This window comes from Triticum dicoccoides, chromosome 1B, assembly GCF_002162155.2.
Source record: "Triticum dicoccoides isolate Atlit2015 ecotype Zavitan chromosome 1B, WEW_v2.0, whole genome shotgun sequence".
Lineage (NCBI taxonomy): Eukaryota > Viridiplantae > Streptophyta > Magnoliopsida > Poales > Poaceae > Triticum > Triticum dicoccoides.
Window position 1 is genome coordinate 172,405,238 of NC_041381.1, and position 22,094 is coordinate 172,427,331.

A 22,094-nucleotide genomic window follows, 5' to 3' on the forward strand; every position below is an offset into this window, starting at 1 on the left:
GTACCTTACAAACGCATAGTATTTATATTCAATAGGGATTTATTTATGGAACAATGTGGGCTTTGTTTGAAACAAACAATGTCACGATGGATGGAGAGTGACGTTTTGGCACACATGGGAGCGCGAGCTCCAGATTTTAAAAATATGTTTTGAACATATTTTAAAATGTCAAAAAATTTCAAACAAAAACTTGGCGCATGCATCTCGATATTGTACATGCTCACAAAGTCGTTTCGCGAAAAACCGACAACTTATGTGCCGCGTGTGAAACAGACAAAATCCGGTGTTAAAAAATGATTTTCAAAAGGCATCTTTTTGACATTTTTACACAAGCCACAAAAAGTGTCGGTTTTCTCCAAAACTTGACATGCACACATATAATGTCGAGATGTATGTGCCAAAATTTTGTTTAAATTTTTTCCACACTTTGAAATACTTTTTTCACGTGCAGGAGCGCACCGCTCCCAAGAGCACAAATGGATTTCTGCGATGGAGGTCCACGATAATTTTATTCATTGTAAATTTTCCATAGAGGACTTCTAAATTGTACTCTCTCCATTCCATAATATAAGAGCATTTTTAACACTAATATAGTGTCAAAAATGCTCTTATATTATGGGACAGACGAAGTAATAAACTTTTTGCAAGCTATTCTGACTAAAGAGAGCATGGGTTTCCGAAACAGAAATGTCGTACTTCTTCAGAATTGCACCTAAGCAGCACGCACCTACAGAGGTTGAGAAATGGGCAGGTGCAACAACAGACATAGTCAATTACTCTGTTAGAAGGACAAATCTACTGGTGATACTTTTTGGGGCAAAGAAACTAGTAGTTCTGTCTGGTGATACTTTTTGGGGCAAAGAAACTAGTAGTACCTGAATTCAAAAGCACACAAATACAAGGGCAAAGATAATCATCAGTTCAAGTGTGCATACCTCATAAAAGATACTTTTTACCTAGTTTACAACTAGAGTATTTCGTTGCCATGTCGAACAAGAGTGAAAAAGATAACATGCTAACACAAACATCATTCCTGATAAAATCCAGACAACACAAAGTAGAGTGAACACTTATAACCTTTAGACGAAAACGGCACAAGTAGGAGTTGCGCCAAGGTTTTGCTAATCACATATTAAAACCTTCAGACAGAAAACGGCCTCTAACTGGGAGCTGTCTCGCCAAGGTTTGCTTCTGCGCTTAATTCTTGCCTCGGCCACGCCTAGGAGGCACAACAGTCCACCCATCAGCATCAGGGGTAGGCTTGGAAGGTTTTGGCTGATCTATCACCATATCATCTGATCTAGCTGCTTCATCTTTCCCCATTGATGGCTCATCACCATCATCAGAGCTATCATCATCATCATCCTCCGGTACCATCTTCTCATGAGAAGAAAGAAAGTTAGCTACAGGGGCTTTCTGAGTCGAAGATACACGTAAAAATAAAAACAATCAATTTAAACTTTAAAGTTATGCAGTGCAACGTTGTAATGACTGAGGACCACTTCAGATAACTGTAGACACATGGTTACTCAACATATAAGTATGTCTCCAAATAACAATGACCGGTTCTGATTAGAAAACGAGGTTAAGATCCACATGTTAAGAGCAAAAACACAATCAATCTAGCATTTTGCAATTAACCCCGACAAAGCAACAATCAAGCATATAAAAAGGACCACATCTTGAAGAATTAATAATTGAACAAATTATCAAACAGATCTTGGAAGTGAACTGTCAGGCTGTGTTTGGATGTAGATATTAAGACCTGGAATTAGACACTGGCGTTGTGCAGAACCGAATATCCAGAATTCTAGGAGTTGGGTAGGCCTAGCTAGTCAGCCTGTGTATTCAGGTTAAATATTGAGGTGCTGAACTTTTGCCTCCGCAGCCCGTTCCCGAATCTCTTGGGTTAGAGCTCGACAGTTGCGTGCATTTGGGCCGAATTGTTTTTCTCTACTCTCCTCACTTGTCTGTCTCTCGCTCGTCCAACCCTTCCTCCCGTCCCAAAGAAACAGGAGAGGCGACGCACCAAGTAAACCTCCGCCCACAGGCTCATCCTGCTCCACCTCCGGAGCGCCTCCGCTCGACTACCCTGTCTCCATCCAACCTCTCCCTCTTCCTCTCGCCAGCTAACCGTTTCTGCTCTCCGATGTCCGGCACAAGTACACCACCACCTGGCATTGTGGTGGTTGCAGGAGCCGGTACTGTCCTCTTCGTTCCTCTAGGCAGGCTTGGTCCGTCTAGTTCTAGTGATTGATACAGCTCTTTTACAAATTTTAGATCCTGATGTGATGCCGCTCCTGGATGCACACGTTTCCACACCTACATTAGTGCTTAATGTCCTTTCATGGCTAGAAGTGGACAACTAGTTCGTGTGTGGCTTTAGGCTAGCTGTTGAGTGCATATTATGCTATTGGTCCTAGTTCGATTCTGACCTTTGTGCTTTGTGGTGCCAATCTCAGAGACCAAGACATGGTGTGGTGTTTAGTATGATGTGAATTACTCAGATATTCAGGTGACAATCAATACATAATTTTGTGATGTGTATTCGTCGAGTCATTTTGATATTTATCGAAACCAAATCATATATCATTTCTTCAAAACCGTATTTACCGAACTATTGCGTACAATTTTTCCAATTTTCCATGTTTTTTGGAAGTTACGAGATGACATGGTAATTTTACATAACATTTGTTCGTTCTTTTTATTTTTATTATGTGATATATAATTATACAAATGAGGGCAGGCCTGGCGCAGTGGTGAAGTCCTCCCCACTTGTGCCAAGAGGTCCATGGTTCGAACCAGCCTCTCTGCATTGCACTTTGCAGGGGTAAGACTAGGTTCCTATAATCCCTCCCCAGACCCCACCTTGTGTGGGAGCTTCTATGCACTGGGTCTGTCCTTTATATATAATTATACAAATATGTTCAGATGTTAAATGGAAAACATTTTTATACATGCATAAAACATTATAATGATCATTGTCTCGTACAATTGCATTTCCCCATTTTGACCATCCAAACAACATTTGGCATTAGACGTCAATATCAAGTCTGGGTTCTTAATACCTAAACATCCAAATAGAAATATTGGTATTCAATCTCAACATCAATATCAATATCCTCTGATATTGACACTCAAGTCTATGCAATGCCTAGCCTGTGAATGTCTGCATCCAAACGGAGCTTGAGAGAATACTATTGATTCTAGGTTGCAACACGACTGAGCTCATATGTGAGAAGATAAGCAACACAAATTATGCATGCTAAAACTAAACTTGAAATACCTGTCTACTTTGGGAAACAGCATTTCCTTGAGGACGTGTATTCCTTAATTTCTCAACCGATGAAAAGTTGTTTTCCAGGCATTCTTCATGCATTATCAAAAATTGTTCAGCAACCTGTTTGCCATAAAAACTTTGAATTAATAAACATACATTGCACCGTTTACGAGCAAACCAAATACAGCTTTACACAAATGACAGAAGAAGTACATTCCAACTTGATTATGGTTAAGAAGCTTCAGGTTTTCTGCTGGATAAGCTAGAGATAAAAATGGGGAAGATGGAAATGGGGAGGGTTGACCCATTGACCCGGTGAACATTTAAAATAGTGGAAGAAGGGCCACAGTAGCGACCCTTAAATACAATAGGGGAACTGGGCCAAGCAGCTAAAACCCTAAAGGTTGGTCAGAGCAAGTCAACCCTTTCAGTTACACCAACAAGTACTTAATCAGATATTCATTACTTCGACATAGTTCAGGACCTATAGCTGTGCTAAACATGGCACAAGGAAAAATAATTACCTCCCCAATGCTACCATCCGCAAAGTTAGAATTGAGGGATTTATATATGTTGTCAAACATCATATCCTCCAAGTCCTCATAATAATATGGGCCTAAATAAAACCAATGAATATTAGATGCAGAAGGAGCATGCATAAAAAGAGTGAAACTAACAAAAAATATTAATCAAACCAACAAACATACAGCAGAAACACGTAAGGCATGCCAACATCACATTTTGCACCTACGGTACAGATGAAATTACCCGACTTTCTAAAATAAAAGGAGAATGCAACATATATTGGAGTTCTCTTTCAATATAAACTGATTCTCACCTAAGATGAAGTGCAAAAATAAATAGAATGATGTGTGATCAAGCTATGTGGTTGAAAACAAAAAATCAACATAAGTAAATGATGAGCAAAATACAGAAGCTCAAATTTTGAAATACAGACCATTACGAAATTCCACACTAGACTTTTTACCTATTGGACAACATGGCTCCAATATATCGTACCTAATTGAATTGTTTCGTCCAATACTTTGGAGTTGTGAAATTCTGAACCCAAACTGGCACAGAACCAAGCAACGTAAATCCTCTATAGAACTATCCGAATCGAACAGCGCCTACAGATCGAAGGAGCCATCTTCCTATCAGCGAGTTCAGCGAGTTCAGCCCCGAAACCCCGACAAGAGGAACATCGCGAGGCTGGAGAGGATGGACGCGGCGAGCTGGTCGGCCTTGGCGCGGGAGTCGGGGCCGCCCCACTTGTTCTCCACAGCCATCTGCAGCGCCGTCCACCGCCCGAACACCAGCCCGATGCCCTCCTGGAGCGCTGCAGCCGCCTGGGGCGAGAGCGATCCGCCGCCGCTAGTGGATGTCGACATGGTGCTGCGAGAGTTCTAGGGAGGCGGCTAGGGTTTTGACCTTTTGGTGTTCTCTAGTAACAGAATTGATGGTGGTTGTGGACAAGGAGAGAACCGAAGAGGATCTTCCGGCCGGCGGTTGCTGGAGGGCGGCGTTGCGCGTGGCGGTGGCTGTGTAGGGTTTGGGGCGGCGAAATATCTACTAGGTAGAGCTTTTATTCATCAAAATCCACAAGGTGTGGAATACAAATCGGGTTATGGGGTTGGCCCAACCATATATGGCGCCTGGGACCAGAGAAAGAGAATGCTTGGCTAGTCTATCTGCTTCTAGATTATTCGCACGACTTTCGGAAACAAAATTACAGCGAAAAGAAACTTGTTGTAGTCTGATCTCCTTGATTATAGCACCATAAGCTCCCAGACTTTCATTATGGATGGCATTAACCACTTGCTTTGCATCCGACGCGATCACGAATTGGTCTAAGTGAAGGTCTGCTGCGAGCGCCATTCCTTCCCGACATGCTATAGCTTCTAGCGTTGCCGGACCACCCACTCCGCGGATAACCAATGCCGAACTCCGGAGGAAAGCACATGTACTGTCCCTGCATACTACGGCCGCTGTTCCTCGACTTCTCTTCGGCATCCAACATAACATGAATCTTGGCGTATCCCATTGGAGGTGCTTTTGGTCTCCTGTTTTGCGATGGCACCCTTGGCTCTATCCTCACCGGCTCCTGCTTCCCGCCAATAGCCTTGAGCTCATCATATATCTGTCCGCAAAAGTGATGATTGCATGTGGACTCTGAAAAATTCTTTCGTGAATGGCTTTACGTCTTGCTGCCCATATAGCCCAAAGTGTAACTGAGAGCCTCACGAATTATGCATGTGATAACAGATCCATAAGTGTGAAAAGCCAATGTTTCACCTTCGGTTCTGTTGTAGTTGCCAGCTTCTGCGTCAATTCCTCATCTATGAGCGACCAAGTGCAGCGGGACATGGTACACTCCAGGAGGGAGTGCCTCCAAGAATCTGGGGCTCCACACATGTCGCATAGATTAGAGTCTGCCATATGTCTTCGGGCTCGGACATCATTAGTTGGAATCGAGTGTTTTGATAGTCTCCATAAGAACATCATCACCTTCCCAGACACTTGTATCTTCCATAAACTCTTCCAGGATCTTTCCTCCCCCGCCATGCTCGATGAACCCGACCTGTTCTCGAGCCATACTTCTCTTCTTGACCTAGTTGCAACCAGCATGTGATAGGCCGATCGGACTAAAAAGAGCCCATTCTTTTCATAGTGCCAACTCCAAAAATTTGGTATATTACGCGTGCATAGAGGAAAACCTAGGATCACTTGAGCATCCATCGGCATGAACACGAACTCGATCTTCTGTCTATCCCAGCAAGCCGATGTACTGTCGATAAGTTTAGAAACCAGTTCCGGAGGGTTTTGAGTGATGCATCCATAAGGTTTCATCATCTCTTCTCTCGGTAGCCAATTCTCGTCCCAAATCTTTTTCGAATCTCCATTCCCAATGCACCTGACAAGACCAATCTTCAGGGTGTCATGACCCTCAATTATGGCTCTCCAGATTTGACTCAGGTGGTTTCCTAGTGAAACTTCCAATATTGAGCAGCTAGGGTAGTATATACTTTTCAGAATACGCACGCTCAGAGAGTCTGGGTCCTACAACAGTCTCCATGCCTGCTTAGCTAACATGGCCATGTTAAAAAGCTCAAAATCCTTAAAACCCAAGCCCCCCATACCTTTTGGTTGTGTCATGGTCTTCCAAGAGACCCAGTGGGGCTTTCGCTTTCCTTCCTTACTCCCCCACCAAAATTTCTGAATTAACATATTTAGGTGCTCACACAAGCCTTGTGGCAATTTAAAACAAGACATTGAGAAAACTGGAACTGCTTGAGCGACTGCTTTGACCAACACCTCCTTGCCTGCTGATGACATTGTATTCTCTATCCATCCTTGTACTTTGCTCCACAGCGGTCTTTGAGGTATTTAAAAGCACCATTTTTTTGAACTTCCAATGTCATATGGCATTCTAAATATTTTTCATTTAGGCTTTCATTGGGAACTTGCAACATCGTCTTAACTTCAAGCCGAGTACTATCGGGAACCCCCTTGCTGAAGTAGACTGAAGATTCGTTGTGGTTAATACACTGTATCGTTGCTTGACAGTACATATCCAATACCAGATTCACCTCGGTAGCACCCATACTATTTGCCTTGAAGACATTACAAGAAATATGTCAACTTGCGACCATCACTATTGGTCGCTAAAAGGTCATTGTTTTTCATTTGCGACCTTTTTGTGACCAAAAACAGATGGTCAAAAGCTGCCGGTCGTAAACTGAAATTCACGACCTTCTTTGTGATACGTAAAAGGTCGTTGATTCTTTGACCAAATTTTTGCCACTAGCAGCCTCCCAGGCCACGTAGGATCCAGCGTGGCAAGCTGACGTGGATAAGAATCAGCCCGGTCCAATTGGGTGTCTATATGGGCCGAGCCCATTAATTCAGCCTTTTAATATATTTTTTTTTGTTAATTTTCGCTAGCTACATGGGTCTGGCCCAATAATTTGGCCTTTTATATTCTAGAATGCAGCCTTTTATAGTCTACTGATTTTCTATTTTCAGCCATTTTATTTTGCAACGGGCCCCACTTATCATGCTTAGCTCAAAATTGGTCCCACACATTAGAAATTTCGAAATTTGTGAAATAACCATTATATCTTGGACCCACTTGTCAGGTTTCCATTTCACGGGTATTCAAATCACATACACAATCATTATTTTGAACAGACCAGAGAGCAAATGAAATTGGTCCAAAACAATACTACATTAATCTATTACAATCGTTACAATATATTACAACCCAGATATGCCTACTACTGCCTACAATTACAACACATAATATGCTACTCTTTGCTGATATGCTTCACAGCTTCGGACATGGATTCGCACTTCACCTGTGCAAAAAATAAGAATGGACATATAAGAATAAGAATAGGTACAGAACATCAAACAGTAGCCAATGAGGGATCCAATAACTTATAATCAAGAATTGGCAGCAAATGCCATGTACATAAATAGTATGACTAACACTAACCAGTATGCGTTCATGGAGTGACTAAAATGTTCTCACTAGCTAGGATTTTTTTGGTATATTGTCGGAGTAATGGGCCACGGGTAGCCTCACCCGAGTCCCTGGATTTGTCAAGACTTTGGGCCAACTTCGCCCCGCTGCGTCCCAAGATGACGCTCCGCCCTCCGGGGGCCGGCTATCTCGACGGCCGGCCACCAGAGGGCGGCCAACCACCAGCAGACGGCATCACGAGCAGCCGGCTCCAGTCAGCCGGCCTCCAGAGAGGACGACGTCGAGCAGGCGGCCACCTGGTGCCCTCAGAGTTTGTGCCCCCATTAAGAGGACAAGATGGGGCGTGGCTACAGTGAAGCTCCTCACCTCCGAATCTTGGGCTTGGCGTGGCCACAGTGCCCCGTACAGGCGGAGTTCTCCGCACGGTGTGGCACTATTGCCACTCCCCTTGACGTCACTCCGGGCAGGAAGAGCCCTGTTCCCCACGACGGCCTGTCAGTATGGCCCGCAGGCTGCGGGCCCTACCGGGCAGTCACGCCTCGGAAGATAGCGTATGCCGAACCAGTCAGATCAAGGGAAGGTCGGCCTCCAGCAGGCGGTCGTCCCTTCCCTCGAAGCAAGTGCACCATTAACCTAACAAGACCAGGTGTGGCTACAGTGACTTCCCACCAGGCGGCGGGACTGTAGCCACACTGAGCTGACCAAGCCCGCGTCATTAGCCGCACGGCTACCGTGAGCAGCCACCAACCAGACCCGCCAGTGGCGGGAGCGGCCTGTCAGCTTCGTACCAGACCAGCCGGCGGGGCCCACCAGGCGGCGGGCCCCAGTAGTCGGCGGAGAAGCCGGAGGCCGGAGACACTAACAGCCGGGCCCAGTAGCCTGCCAGATTACCATTGTACCCCTGGGGGGTACCTATATAAACCCCCCAGGGCACCCATGCAAAGGGTTCCCACCCCATTAGATCTAGCCAGTTCCCTAGGGAAGGAGAGAGCTAGCCTCGCCTTCTCCTACCTCTAGCATACAGCTCAAGGAGCACCTTTGTATCACTTGTGCCATAGTGATCATGCGGAGACCCCGCAGAGCAGGACTAGGGGTGTTATCTCCTAGGAGAGCCCCGAACCTGGGTAAAGTACGTCGGCGTTCGTGTCTACGCCTCATCCCGCTTCCAGGCACCGGTGACGTTCTACTCGCTCCCACCATGATAAGCCATCCTTTGGCATATGTCGCACCCAACCCCCGACATTTGGCGCCCACCGTGGGGCGAGGTGCACCGTCTCCCGGAGATCTGCTCTGGACGGGAACCTTGTTCCTTCCTGGTGAGCGAAGCCAGCCCAGCACGCCCGATGGCGTCAGCCTCGATGCCCTGCATGGCGCGGAGATCGCCTGCGCGGCGAGCTGCCTCGCCGACCTTGTTGGCGAGGTTCACCTCTCCGATGAGCTGGCCTCCGATGCGGGCACCGGCTACCCCAAGAGCCGTCGCGTCAGCCTCCTCGACCAGCTGCACGTCACCAGCGAGCCGGCTGTGGACCTGGAGTCTGTTGGCTCCACCGACCCGATGATCGTCGACTCCGACATGGCGTCGCTTGACGCATTCCCCACCAACATGGTGATCTACGACGAGCCGCCTCCTCGCGAGCACAGTGGCGGGAGCACAGTCACGGAGGTGCTCGTCATCAACAGTGGCAAGCGCTTGGCCGGAGACGCTCGAGACCCACTCGATGCGGCGCTGCGAGACCTGACGGCGCCCATCCCAGAAGACGCAGACGCTGAGACGCTGGAAGCACGCCGCGTCCAGCTCCTCGAGAGCGCTGGCCGACTGGCCAGTGTGCGACACCACTTGGACGCCTATCGGCGCGAGATGGACCGAGCCGTTGGTGGCACACCGGCTCCTGAGGGGCCTAGCCGCATTGGCCCTATCCGGCACCGTGGCGCGCCCATCGCCAGCATGTTTGGGGCAGAACGCCCCGTCTACGCCACGCCTGCAGAGAACATCCGGGCTGTCCAAGCAGTGACGGACGAGCTGGACAAGTACGAGGGCGACGAGCGTCGCCACATGAGGAGCGAGTCCAGCAGCTCCTAGACGCGGCCGCCGCACAGCACGACGCCGGCTGCCGCGCAGAAGTACCTGCCCCGCGGAACAAAGAACCACCCCTTCGCCAGGACCACAGTGCGACATCCCGGACGCCGACTGGCGGCGCCCGCGGAAGACGAGGCAACGAGCCGGCTGCCAGCCGAAGTTGGACTCGCCTTTCCATCGAGCGTGATGAAGACGGCCGCCCTCGAGCGGTGGAACGACGAGGCGACCCTCCGCCTCATCCGCCTCGTGGAGCTAGGCATCCCACTCCGCCGCCTATCACGCACCCGACACTCGGCGACCGCCGGCTCCGTGAAGCCGGAGGACTGGCTGGTCGACTACTCCACAGTCGTCAGCATAGCGAACGGCAACAAGCGCGTTGCCATGAAGTACGTCCAGCTCATGCTTCAGGGCACGGCCCGGACATGGCTTAACAGCCTAAAACCCCGCAGCATCAACAACTGGGTTGATTTCACCGAGGCCTTCATCCGCAACTTCACCATCACGTACAAGCGGCCTCCCAAACCCCGACAGCTCTCCTTGTGCGTCCAAGGGCCCAGCGAATCGACTCACGACTATCTCACGCGCTGGGCCGAGCTGCGCAATTCCTGCGAAGGCATGCACGAGGTGCAGGCAATCGAGTACTTCACCGCCGAGTGCCGAGAGGGCACCCTCCTCAAGCATCGACTCCTCTGCAACGAGCCTGTGACGCTTGACGAGCTGCTGATCATCGCCGACAAGCATGCCAAGGCCGACTCCTCCATGAAGGCGGAAATCCTAGTTGATGCATCCGACAAGGTGGCACCTCAGGCCCCTCGGACTCCGGCTGGTGAGACCAGTCGGCGATAGCATCCAAGAGATAACAAGCGGAAGGCCACTCAGCCGGCTTCCACCAGCCGGCAGGTGGCGACAGTCGAGGACCAGCAACCGGAGGGGCAACCGGCACCCAAGCGTCAGAAGGGCGGCAAGTCCAATTGGTTGCCCGCCTTCTCTTATGAGCAGACCCTAGATGCACCTTGCAAATTCCATAGCAGCGCGAAGCCGTCCAACCACACCACTCGGAAGTGTCATTGGCTCGCCAAAATCGCCAAGGGAGATGGACTCCTGCCTCCTCCGCCTGCCGGGCCACCGCCTCCGCAGCCGCAGCAGCCGGTGGCCCGGCCAGTCGGCGCCATACAAGACTAGTATCCAGAGGAACATGGAGCTTATGTCGTGTTCACCAGTGTGGCCGATGATAGATGCAGCAGATGGCTGCAACAGCAAGAAGTACAAGCAGTGGCCTCAAACACTCCAGAATTCATGCATTGGTCTGAGAAGCTATCACTTGGAGCAGGGCCGACCACCCGGAAGTGATGCCTTCCCTAGGTTCATATGCCCTGGTCCTAGATGCCACCTTTGCAACGGAGAGGCGGGCAGCGCGTTTCTCCAGAGTCTTGATAGATGGCGGTAGCAACATCAATATCTTGTACCATGACACAATGGAGAAGTTGGGAATCAAGCAAAAGCAGCTCCTTCCCAGTCGGACTGTATTTCATGGCATAGTCCCTGGCCTTTCCTGCTCACCAATCGGCAAGACTCAAATTGATGTTCTCTTCGGAGACAAGAATCATTTCCGCCATGAGCCAGTCTGGTTTGAAGCGGTGGACCTTGAAAGCCCCTACCATGCACTGCTTGGCCGACCTGCCCTGGCCAAGTTCATGGCAGTCCTCCACTATGCTTACCTCAAGATGAAGATATCGAGTACCAAGGGGATCCTGACTGTAGTCGGAGACTACAAGAAGTCGACCGCCTGCGCCGCGGATAGCAGCCGGCTCGCCGAGTCCCTCGTGATTGCAGCTGAGAAGCGGCTCCTTGACCGGGTGGTGGCGATGGCAAGCAATAAGCCGGAAATGTCACCCATCCCCAAGTAGTCGGAGGTTGAGGGCTTGTTCAAGCCGACAAAGGAAACAAAGAAGATACCCTTGGACCCGGAGCACCCGGAGAGGCACGCTGTCATAGGTGCAAACCTTGACAACAAATAGGAAAGCGAGCTTGTCAATTTCCTCCGTGAGAATCGGGACATCTTCGCATGATCTCCCAAAGACATGCAGGGTCTTCCGACGGATTTCACCGAGCACAAGTTACATGTCCGACCTGACGCCAAGCCGATCAGGCAACCCTTGCGCCGCCTGTCAGAAGAGAAGAGAAGAGTTGTCGGAGAAGAGATAGCCCGGCTTCTGGCAGCCGGATTCATCATGGAAGTATTCTTTCCAGAGTGGCTGGCCAACCCTGTCCTGGTGTTGAAGAAGAATAAGCAGTGGCGCATGTGTATTGACTATACTAGCCTCAACAAAGCTTGCCCCAAAGATCCCTTTGCCCTACCAAGAATTGACCAAGTGATAGACTCCACAGCCGGATGTGAGCTGTTGAGTTTCTTGGATGCATACTCAGGGTACCATCAGATAAAGCTGAACCCGGCCGACAGGCTGAAGACCGCCTTCATCACACCATTTGGAGCCTTCTGCTACCTAACCATGACGTTCGGCTTGCAAAACACCGACGCCACGTTTTAGCGTTGCATGCAGAAGTGTGTCCTCAAGCAACTCGGCAGAAATGCCCATGTCTATGTGGATGATGTGGTGGTGAAGACGGAAAAGCGTGTCACGCTGCTAGAAGACCTCAAGGAAACCTTTGAGAACCTGCGCCGATTCCAGATCAAGCTCAACCCGGAGAAATGCGTCTTTGGAGTACCAGCCGGCCAGCTTCTCGGATTCCTAGTCTCAGAGCGTGGCATAGAGTGCAACCCTGTGAAGATCAAGGCCATTGAGAAGATGGAGATGCCCACCCGACTGCTGGACATGCAGAAATTCACCGGCTGCCTGGCATCAATTAGCCGTTTCATCAGTCGGCTGGGCGAGAAGGCTCTTCCCCTGTACCAGCTCATGAAGAAGACCACTTTTTTCGAGTGGAACGACAAGGCGGACGAAGCTTTTCTCTAGCTCAATAAGATGTTGGCAACCCCGCCTATCTTGGCGGCTCCGACTGAGAAGGAGCCCATGCTCCTCTACATTGCTGCCACCAGTCGGGTTGTCAGCGCAGTCATAGTGGTAGAGCGCAAGGAGGAGAGCAGAGCATTGCCGGTCCAGAGACCGGTATATTACTTGAGTGAAGTACTGTCCGCCTCCAAGCAAAACTACCCACATTATCAGAAGATGTGCTATGGTGTGCACTTTGCCGCCAAGAAGCTGAAGCCTTACTTTCAAGAGCACCCAATAACTGTCGTCTGCATGGCTCCGCTTGCTGAGATCATTGGAAGCCGAGATGCTTCTGGCCGAGTGGCCAAGTGGGCTATTGATCTGGCCCCTTACACCATCTACTACCAACCTCGCACCGCCATCAAGTCACAAGTGCTGGCCGACTTCCTCGTCGACTGGGCCGAGACCCAATACTTACCACCAGCGCCAGACTCCACCCATTGGCGGATGCATTTTGATGGCTCCAAAATGCGCACCGGTCTGGGAGCCGGCATCGTCCTCACCTCTCCCAAAGGCGACAAGCTCAAATATGTGCTGCAAGTCCATTTTGCCGCCTCCAACAACGTAGCAGAATACAAGGCACTCATACGCGGACTCCGGCTTGCCAAGGAACTCGGCATTCGCCGGATCCTGTGCTATGGTGACTCCGACTTGGTGGTCCAACAGTCGTCAAGCGACTGGGACGCCAAGGATGTGAATATGGCAAGCTACCGCTTCCTCGTGCAGCAGCTCAGTGGATACTTTGACGGGTGCGAGTTCCTCCATGTGCCAAAAAATGATAATGAGCAAGCGGATGCCTTGGCACGGATCGGCTCCACCCGAAAGGTGATACCAGCCGGCGTCGCCTTACAGTGGCTCCTCAAGCCGTCTGTCAAGCCATCTCAAGAGTCTGACTCCATCTTCGTGCCGACCCCTCCTGAAGCAGTCGGATCCGACTTGAGGATACCAGAAGCCAACGGGGGGACTTCGGCAGGTGGCCCGAGGACTGCAGCCGTCGCACCCGGCCCAGGGATTCCAGAGCCCGGTCCGGGGACTGCAGCCCGCCGCCTCCCGGCCCAACCTCCCTTGTACAAGTTGCCGTCATGGCAGTCGGAGAGATAGCAACACCATCATGGGCTCAACCCATCCTCAACTTCCTGGTGAACAAAGAGCTGCCGGCCGACGAGACCCTGGCCCGACAAGTGCAACGGCGGGCAGCGGCATACAACATAGTCAACAAAGAGCTGGTTCAGCGCAGTGTCACTGGTGTGTACCAGCGCTGCATGGAGCCGGACCAGGGTCAAGCAATCCTCAGAAATATTCACCAGGGCGAATGCGGTCACCACGCGGCCTCAAGATCACTTGTTGCCAAAGCTTTCTGCCATGGTTTCTTCTGGCCGACTGCTCTATAAGATGCCAAAGAATTGGTCCAGAAGTGCCAGGGGTGTCAGAGATTCCGCTCCAAGCCACACTTGCCAGCCTCTGCACTCAAGACCATTCCCATTGCTTGGCCCTTTGCCGTTTGGGGTTTGGATATGGTGGGGCCATTCAAGACGCCCGTGGCGGTATGACTCATCTGCTTGTTGTTGTGGACAAGTTCACCAAGTGGATAGAGGCAAAGCCAATTAAGAAACTGAATGAGCCGACTGCCATGACTTTCATCACCGACATCACCACTCGGTACGGCATACCACATGGCATCATCACCAACAACGGCACAAACTTTGCCAAAGGAGCCTTGGCTCATTTCTACGCGATGCAGGGCATCTGACTGGACTTAGCGTCCGCTGCCCATCCGCAGTCAAACGGCTAGGTTGAGCGAGCAAATGGCCTTATCTTGTTCGGCATTAAGCCCCGACTGGTCGAGCCTCTAGAGCGTTCGGCCGGATGCTAGCTCGATGAGCTGCCGGCCGTCCTCTGGAGCCTGCGCACAACTCCGAACAAGTCAACCGACTTCACGTCCTTCTTCCTCGTCTACGGTGCTGAAGCCGTCATCCCGACGGACATAGAGTTCGACTCCCCGCGAGTCACCATGTACACCAAGGCGGATGCCAAGGAGGCACGAGAAGACGACGTCGACTTGCTGGAGGAGGGCCGGCTGCTGGCACTCAGCCGGTCCGCCATCTACCAGCAGAGTCTGCGCCAATACTACAACCGCAAGGTGAAGCCAAGATCCTTGCAAGAGGGAGACCTTGTGCTCCGGCTGATCCAGCAAACAGCCGGCCAGCACAAGATCTCGGCGCCTTGGGGAGTACCTTTCATCATCAACAAGGTGTTGGGCAACGACTCCTACTATCTGATCGACGCTCAGAATCCTAGAGCACGCAAAAGAGATGATTCAGGCAAGGAGACGGAGAGGCCATGGAATGCAAACCTCCTTCGAAGATTTTATAGTTGAAAGCAGTATGTATCACGCTACCTTTTGTATTATGTACGAAGACTCCGGGTCCCCCGAGAAGAGCTCAGGGACTACCCTCCTTTTATCTACATGATAAGTATTATGCCTATGAGTGTGCATTGCTTTATTATTTCCGCCTGGCACCGGGTTCGACCAGTCGGCCCGGAGGTTTGCTGCCTTCTACTATATGCCGCCTCCTGCAACCGGACAAGTAATGTGTTGGGACCTAAAATTTCCTCTGTCAGAAGCCGCAGCTCGCGGAGCGACTGAATGGCGGGCAGGTGTTGCAAAATAGTGCCCACATGAAAAATGGCTAAGGAAAAACGCATATAGTTGAGGCCGGCACAGCACTTGTTCGGCCGGCTGCCGAGCAGCCGGCCGGCCGGCTTCTGCTTCCCTTGCCAAAATCTCCAAACGGCTAAGTACTTGCCCTCCCGCAAAAAGCTAAGTACTCAAACCAGTCGCAGTCCGCAGAGCGGCTGCTTGGCTGGCAAGAGGGTAGCTAAGGGAGGGCGGCAAAGGAAAAGTACAAGGAGTATAAAGCAAGAAAAGGATAGAAGTCGGCAAAGCAAAGCATAAATTGCAATAAGATATTTACATAGATAAAGGCCCATAGGCCGACATTCAACAAAGTTTGATATACACCCCACGGGTGGAATTGTGCGAATTTAACCAAAGATGTCCAGACTAGCAAGCAGGGAAAGAAAAAGATAAACGTCCTAAGGAGCGGCAGAAGACTCTGGCTGGGCGTTGGGGTCGGCGGTGCCGGTTGGCGCGGCAGACGGCTCCGGTTGGATGGTGGAGTTAGCTGTGCCGGTTGGTGCGGCAGACGGCTTTGGCTGAATGATGGAGTCAGCTGTGTCGATTGGCGCAGCAGGCGGCTCCGGCTGGGCGCTAGAATCGGCAGCACCAGTCGGGACGGCGGAGGGCTGGATGACAGAGTCGGTGGCATCCGTCGGAGGAACGGGTGGCTGGTCGATCACCACCTGGCCGCCTCCAGCAGCGGTCGGTGCTTTGGAGCGCGGATCGTTGCTTGAAGCCCGATCAGGTTGGGGCTGACCATCCGCCCCAACCTCCGGCATGTCGTCGCTCTCCTCCTCCTCCCCCTCCTCCCCTTCATTGCTGGAGTCAATGACTTCAGCCGAGTCCTCGCTATCCTCTGGGTTCAGCCCGAGCCACTCCTGCGGCGCTTCGGCGCCTTCCTCGACTACCTCCGGGACGAAGATGCTGGTGTTGGTGAAGTCGGCGATCGCCGCCGCCCTGTTGATAAGCTTGGCTTCCACCGCCACCAGCTCCTCCTGCGCCTCTAGTCGAAACATGGCCAACTGGGCTAGATCTAGCCCAGGATACCACGCCTTGACGAACTCCAGGGCCCTGCGCGCTCCTGCCCGGGCTGCAGAGCCCTTCCAGGCCTCCAGGCGGCCGACCGCCACCTCCAGCCAGTCGGTAGTCCGACTTGGGGTACGCAGAGTCGGCAAGCCTGACCAGAGGGCGGAAATCGCCTGGGCCCCGACGCGCTGAAGATGGCGCAACATTTGATGGGCTGGCCGAAGACGGGCCTGGATGCTGAGGATTTGCTTGTTTTTGAGGGTCTGGGGGGCGTCAGCGTCAATCTGCACGCCTTCCGCCCTCCGCTCCTCGCACTAGGCTTTGATGATCTGGTTCACGGTGACGAAGTGGCCCGAGAAGGAATCTGCTTGGATAGAAGGCAAGGAAAGCCAAAGTCAGAGACAAGCAGTCGACCTAGATAAGGGCCGGAAGCTCCAAACAAGAGATGAAGAAAACAAAGCTCACCATCGACCAAGTCTTCGATGCTGCAGAAGCAGGCCGTCATCTGCACCTCCTTGTCGGCCCAGGCGGAGCGCTCGACCTCGAACTCGGCGAGGAGGTCGGTCTCCTTCGCCTTCGCCTCCCGCTGAGCCGTCTTGAGGGCCTCCGCCTGCTCGGTAAGCTGAGTGACCAGCCGGTCTCGCTCCTCGGCCAGCTTGCCACACTCCGCCTCCTTGCCGCACAGGGAGGTGTTGGCTTCGCCCAGCTGCTGCTGCAAGGCGGCGTTGGCCTCTGTAAAAAAGAAAGAAGAAAGAACATCAGTCAAATAACATGAGGGATGCAGTTGCCGGGGAGATCCGGCCCAATTGCTCAGCAGTCGGCCCGAATCACGGGGACTAAAGCCCACGGGCGTGCCATCGCGCCCCCGCAGAGAAGAAGTAACTAGCAAAGATAAAGCCACTGGGGAGATTCGGCCCGACTGCTCGGCAGTCGGCCCGAACTTCGGGGACTACAGCTCGCGGGTGCGCCAGCGCGCCCCCATGAAGAAGGGAAATCGAAGCTTACTCCAGCTCTCGGACAGATGGGCAGTCTGCGTCTCCAGCTCCCGGACCCTGGAGTTGAAGGTGACCGCGCGAAGATTGTGGTAGTCCTGCAGAATGGATATCAGATGAAGTCAGCATTTGACACTTGCAAGTTAAAGTTCTGGACCGCCTGCTCAGCAGCCGGCCTGAAACTTGGGGACTACACCTAGTGGGTGCGCTTGCACACCCCCACAAAGAAAGCAAGAAGATCAAAAAATAAAGAGAAGCGAAGAAAACTTATGTGGATGGCTGCCCGCGACTCCAGGAATGCCTCGTTGCAGCGCTTGAGGGCTTCGGCTTCAGCCCGGAGTTGGGCCTGGACGTCAAGGGACGCCTGGGCCAGGGCGCCCGTCCCACCTTCGGGTACCCAACCAGCAGGCGCGGCGCTGGTCGCTTTGATGTCGAGGACCGACGAGCTCGTAGCACCGGCTTCTAGTGGCCACAGCGCCGAGGCCGCCTTCGCAAAACGGCGGCGCGCGGGTGTGCAGACGCCAGGAGTCAGGTCCGTCACCGCTACGTCCCCGGCTGGTGGCACCAGCGGCGCGGCCGGCTGCCCGTCCTGCGTTCCGCTAGTCGGTGGCGGCGGCACGATGACGTCCGGCATGGCCACGTCGCAGCCCTCCCTCTCCCTGACCGGCTGCTCGTCGCCGGCTCTCCCAGTCATCGCCTCAAACTCCGGCAGAGGTGGCGCGGTGTTTAGAGGCGTCATAAGCAGCAGCTCTTGGCGGCGTGCGGCCTCCGCGAGCCGCTCCTTCCCCGCGGCTTCGGCCTCCGCTTGCGCCAGCTTCCTCGCCGCGGATGCTGCGGCCTTGTCCGCCTCCGCCTTCACCAGACGGTCGACCTCTTCCTCGCGCGCCTCCCGCGCGTTCCACTTTCTCGCCTCCCAGAGGTCGGCAGCCGGGTCGATTCGCCGGCTGGTAGAGGAGGTCTCCATCGACTTGATGACCGAGGCGGCGCCCGATTTCTCGAGGGTGAGCGGGGCCCTGAGATAGGAAGACAAGACAAAAAGTTTTTAGGCCGGATCGGCGAAGAGGTGGAAGTGTGAGAAGGACACTTATGCTGACACCATGACTGGCACCTTCGGCTGCCTCTGGTACTTGGCCACCTTGACCGCGGCTTCTTTCCGCTTGGTCGCCGCGGCCGGGTTCTTGGGCTTCTTTGGTGCGCTGTCAAACAGGGCAGCGCCTTGCTTCTGCTTGCTTTTGCCACCACAAGCGGGCGGCCAGGTAGAGGGGCCTGCGCCGGTGTTGGCAGTGCTCTAGGCGGGGCGCGGCTCGTCGTCATTGTCGTCATCGTCGGGCCAGGTCTCCAGCCCACCGCCCTCCTCGGAGCCGCCTGCTCCGTCGCTGCCGCCTGTTGCATCGTCCGCCAGGGCGGCCGCCCCCAAGTCGGGGTCGTCCACATCACTCACCGCCCTGTCCGGCAGAGAGTCACCACCCGGCCCCATGATGGCAGCCGTCGCCTCGGACATGTAAATCTGCACTCCAGCAGGGAGTCGCATCATGATAAGAACAAGACTGAAAGACAGAGCTAAAGAAAGAAATCAAGGGACTTATGGCAGGCGGTGGGTCGTCGCGGGAGTACGGCCGCTTCCCGTACCGCTAGTCTTCCTCTGACACATTAAGGTCGGAGATCTCTTTCACCATCCTCGCGACCTCGGCAGTCGGCATCTCCTTCATGCATAGCCGGCTTGGGTCACGGTGCCCGCTCATCCAGAAGATCGGATGAGGGTGGCCCTGGAGCAGGAGGACCCGGCGCTCGACGAAGGCGATGAGAAGGTCGGAGGCCACGAGGCCCTCCGACTCCTAGAGTACCCGGAGTCGGCTGATGGCGGCCGCCGCGTCCGCCGACATCGGCTTCGGCTTGTAGCCCCAGTTGGGCTGGAGCGCGGTCGGGGGGGGGGCCTCGTTGGCCGACAGGTTGATGAAGTCAACAGCCGGATCGACATTTTCAACATAGAAGTAAGATTGCTGCAACATCTTTACCGACTGTGACAGCTTGATGACGGGGAAGGCGTTCCTCTTTGCCGGCCAACGCACGACGACGAATCCATCGCACTTGGCCGCCGTCTCCTTGGCGGAGGTGCCGAGCTTCCCGTAGAAGAATGCTCCCCACAGCTTGAGTGTGGGGAGGATGCCGATGTAGCCCTCGCACGCCGTGACGAAGGCGGAGAGCAGGGTCACGGTGTTGGGCGTCAAATGATGAGGTTGGAAATGGTTGAAGTCGAGGAACGAGCGGAGGAAGCCGCTCACCGGAAGGCCAAAGCCACGGAGGAAGTGCAAGCGGAAGACAACCCGCTCGTTCCCCTTCGGCGTTGGCGAAATCTCCTCCGCCGGCGGCACCCGCGCCTTGACGAACGCCGCGTTGGCCATCCTACGCGTGTCTCGGAGGAAGGAGATGTGGTCTTCGATCATCGTCGACCCGTCCCAGTCGCCGCCCTTCTCGCGCGCCGTGGCTTCAGGCGGGGCCGCGAGAGGAGGAGGAGTGCGTCGGCGGCAAACGGCGGCAGCACCACGGCAAGCACAGGCAGCAGCAGCAATGGCGGAGAGAGCAGAAGGAGGAAGAGAGAGTGGGAGGGGGCGCGCGTGCTTCGCCGCACCCCTCCCTCCCCCAACTTATGGCCCTCGGGCTACGAAGCCGAGGGGGTGGGGCGTGGGATCGTGGGATTAACTGCGCCCACGATCCCCACGACCCCCCGTTTACCGCGCAACTTACTACGCCTTGAAGGATCGTGGGAATCGCAACCGCCCACCTCGGCACAGCAGATCCGCCCGCGTGCTGAGGCCCGGTAGTGGCGGGCCCGGCCCACTGTCACGTCCCATCAGGAGCATGGGACGGCAGGCTGGCCGGGCTGGCATGCGCCGCGTGGCGTACCTGTGGTGGCCGGCGGCCCTGGGAAACTTAGCAGGCACGCCACCTGTTTTCTCGCCTTGGAGTTCAAAATCGGCCAACAGTCCCGCCTAGCCAAAGCCGACTCCAGCAAGGCGGATCGAACATTCTCTCGGAGCTCGGTGAGGGGGAAGCCGCTGAGACTTCGCGGCCCCTCGACCACAACGCCTCACCGGCTTCGGGGACTATTGTCGGAGTAATGGGCCACGGGTAGCCTCACCCGAGTCCATGGATTTGTCAAGACTTTGGGCCAGCTTCGGCCCGCTGCGTCCCAAGATGATGCTCCGCCCTCCGGGGGCCGGCTATCTCGACGGCCGGCCACCAGAGGGCGGCCAACCACCAGCAGATAGCATCACGAGCAGCCGGCTCCAGTCAGCCGGCCTCCAGAGAGGACGGCGTCGAGTACGCGGCCACCTGGTGCCCTCAGAGTTTGTGCCCCCATTAAGAGGACAAGATGGGGCGTGGTTATAGTGAAGCTCCTCACCTCCGAATCTTGGGCTTAGCATGGCCACAATGCCCCGTACAGGCAGAGATCTCAGCACGGCGTGGCACTGTTGCCACTCCCCTTAACGTCACTCCGGGCAGGCAGAGCCCTGTTCCCCATGACGGCCTGTCGGTACGTCCCGCAGGCTGCGGGCCCCACCGGGCAGTCACACCTCGAAAGACGGCGTATGCCGGACCAGTCAGATCAGGGGAAGGCCAGCCTCCGGCAGGCGGCCTTCCCTTCCCTCGAAGCAAGTGCACCATTAACCTAACGAGACCAGGTGTGGCTACAGTGACTTCCCACCAGGCGGCGGGACTGTAGCCACACTGAGCTGACCAAGCCCGCGTCATTAGCCGCACGGCTACCATGAGCAGCCTCCAACCATACCCGCCAGCGGTGGGAGCGGCCTGTCGGCTCCGTACCAGACCAGCTGACGGGGCCCACCAGGCGGCGGGCCCCAGTAGTCGGCGGAGAAGCCAGAGGCCGGAGACATTGATAGCCAGGCCAGCAACTGGCCAGATTACCATTGTACCCCTAGCGGGTTGGCCTATATAAACCCCCCAGGGCACCCATGCAAAGGGTTCCCACCCCATTAGATCTAGCCAGTTCCCCAGGGCAGGAGAGAGCTAGCCTCGCCTTCTCCTACCTCTAGCATACAGCTCAAGGGGCACATTTGTATCACTTGTGCCATAGTGATCATGCGGAGACCCCGCAGAGCAGGACTAGGGGTGTTATCTCCTAGGAGAGCCCTGAACCTGGGTAAAGTACGCCAGCGTTCGTGTCTACGCCTCATCTTACTTCCAGGCACCGGGGACATTCTACTCGCTCCCACCATGATAAGCCATCCTTTGGCATATGTCGCACCCAACCCCTGACATATATAATAATGACATGTGCAACTCCCTAAATTGGTCATAGAAATGAAAACTGTAAGAACGAGTTTTAGAATCCAGGCATGTCAAATTTTAAGCACCAGCAAAAAAGATCTAACAAACCAGACCATGATCATCATGCATCAGGATTTATGGTTCTAGCAAAACAGTAAAGAGATGGACATACATGCATCAAGCATACCAGCTACTACATCACCATTCTCATGACCACAGACATCACCATTCACTAATAATTCCCATTGGGAG

The 22,094-nt window shown here is 53.5% G+C and overlaps 1 protein-coding gene across 1 annotated transcript; it reads right to left on the reverse strand.

Annotated features, from left to right (window-relative positions):
- Window positions 1–896: 896 nt before the first annotated feature.
- On the reverse strand, window positions 897–4,671 carry LOC119350275 (pre-rRNA-processing protein TSR2-like). The gene is made up of 5 exons (XM_037618188.1): window positions 4,469–4,671; window positions 4,301–4,353; window positions 3,805–3,896; window positions 3,287–3,400; window positions 897–1,377 (listed from the first exon to the last, which is right to left on the reverse strand). The coding sequence occupies exons 1-5, from the start codon at window positions 4,669–4,671 to the stop codon at window positions 1,198–1,200; spliced, it is 642 nt and encodes a 213-aa protein (XP_037474085.1). The 3' UTR covers window positions 897–1,197.
- Window positions 4,672–22,094: the final 17,423 nt, after the last annotated feature.

Bases quoted from the DNA above. Each gene is read 5' to 3' on its own strand.
- LOC119350275 (XM_037618188.1), bottom strand. From the start codon at position 4,671: ATGTCGACATCCACTAGCGGCGGCGGATCGCTCTCGCCCCAGGCGGCT. The intron at 3,897-4,300 runs GTACGATATATT...GGTTTTATTTAG, and splicing joins GGACGAAACAATTCAATTAG to GCCCATATTATTATGAGGAC. The intron at 3,401-3,804 runs GTAATTATTTTT...TATGGCAAACAG, and splicing joins CGGATGGTAGCATTGGGGAG to GTTGCTGAACAATTTTTGAT.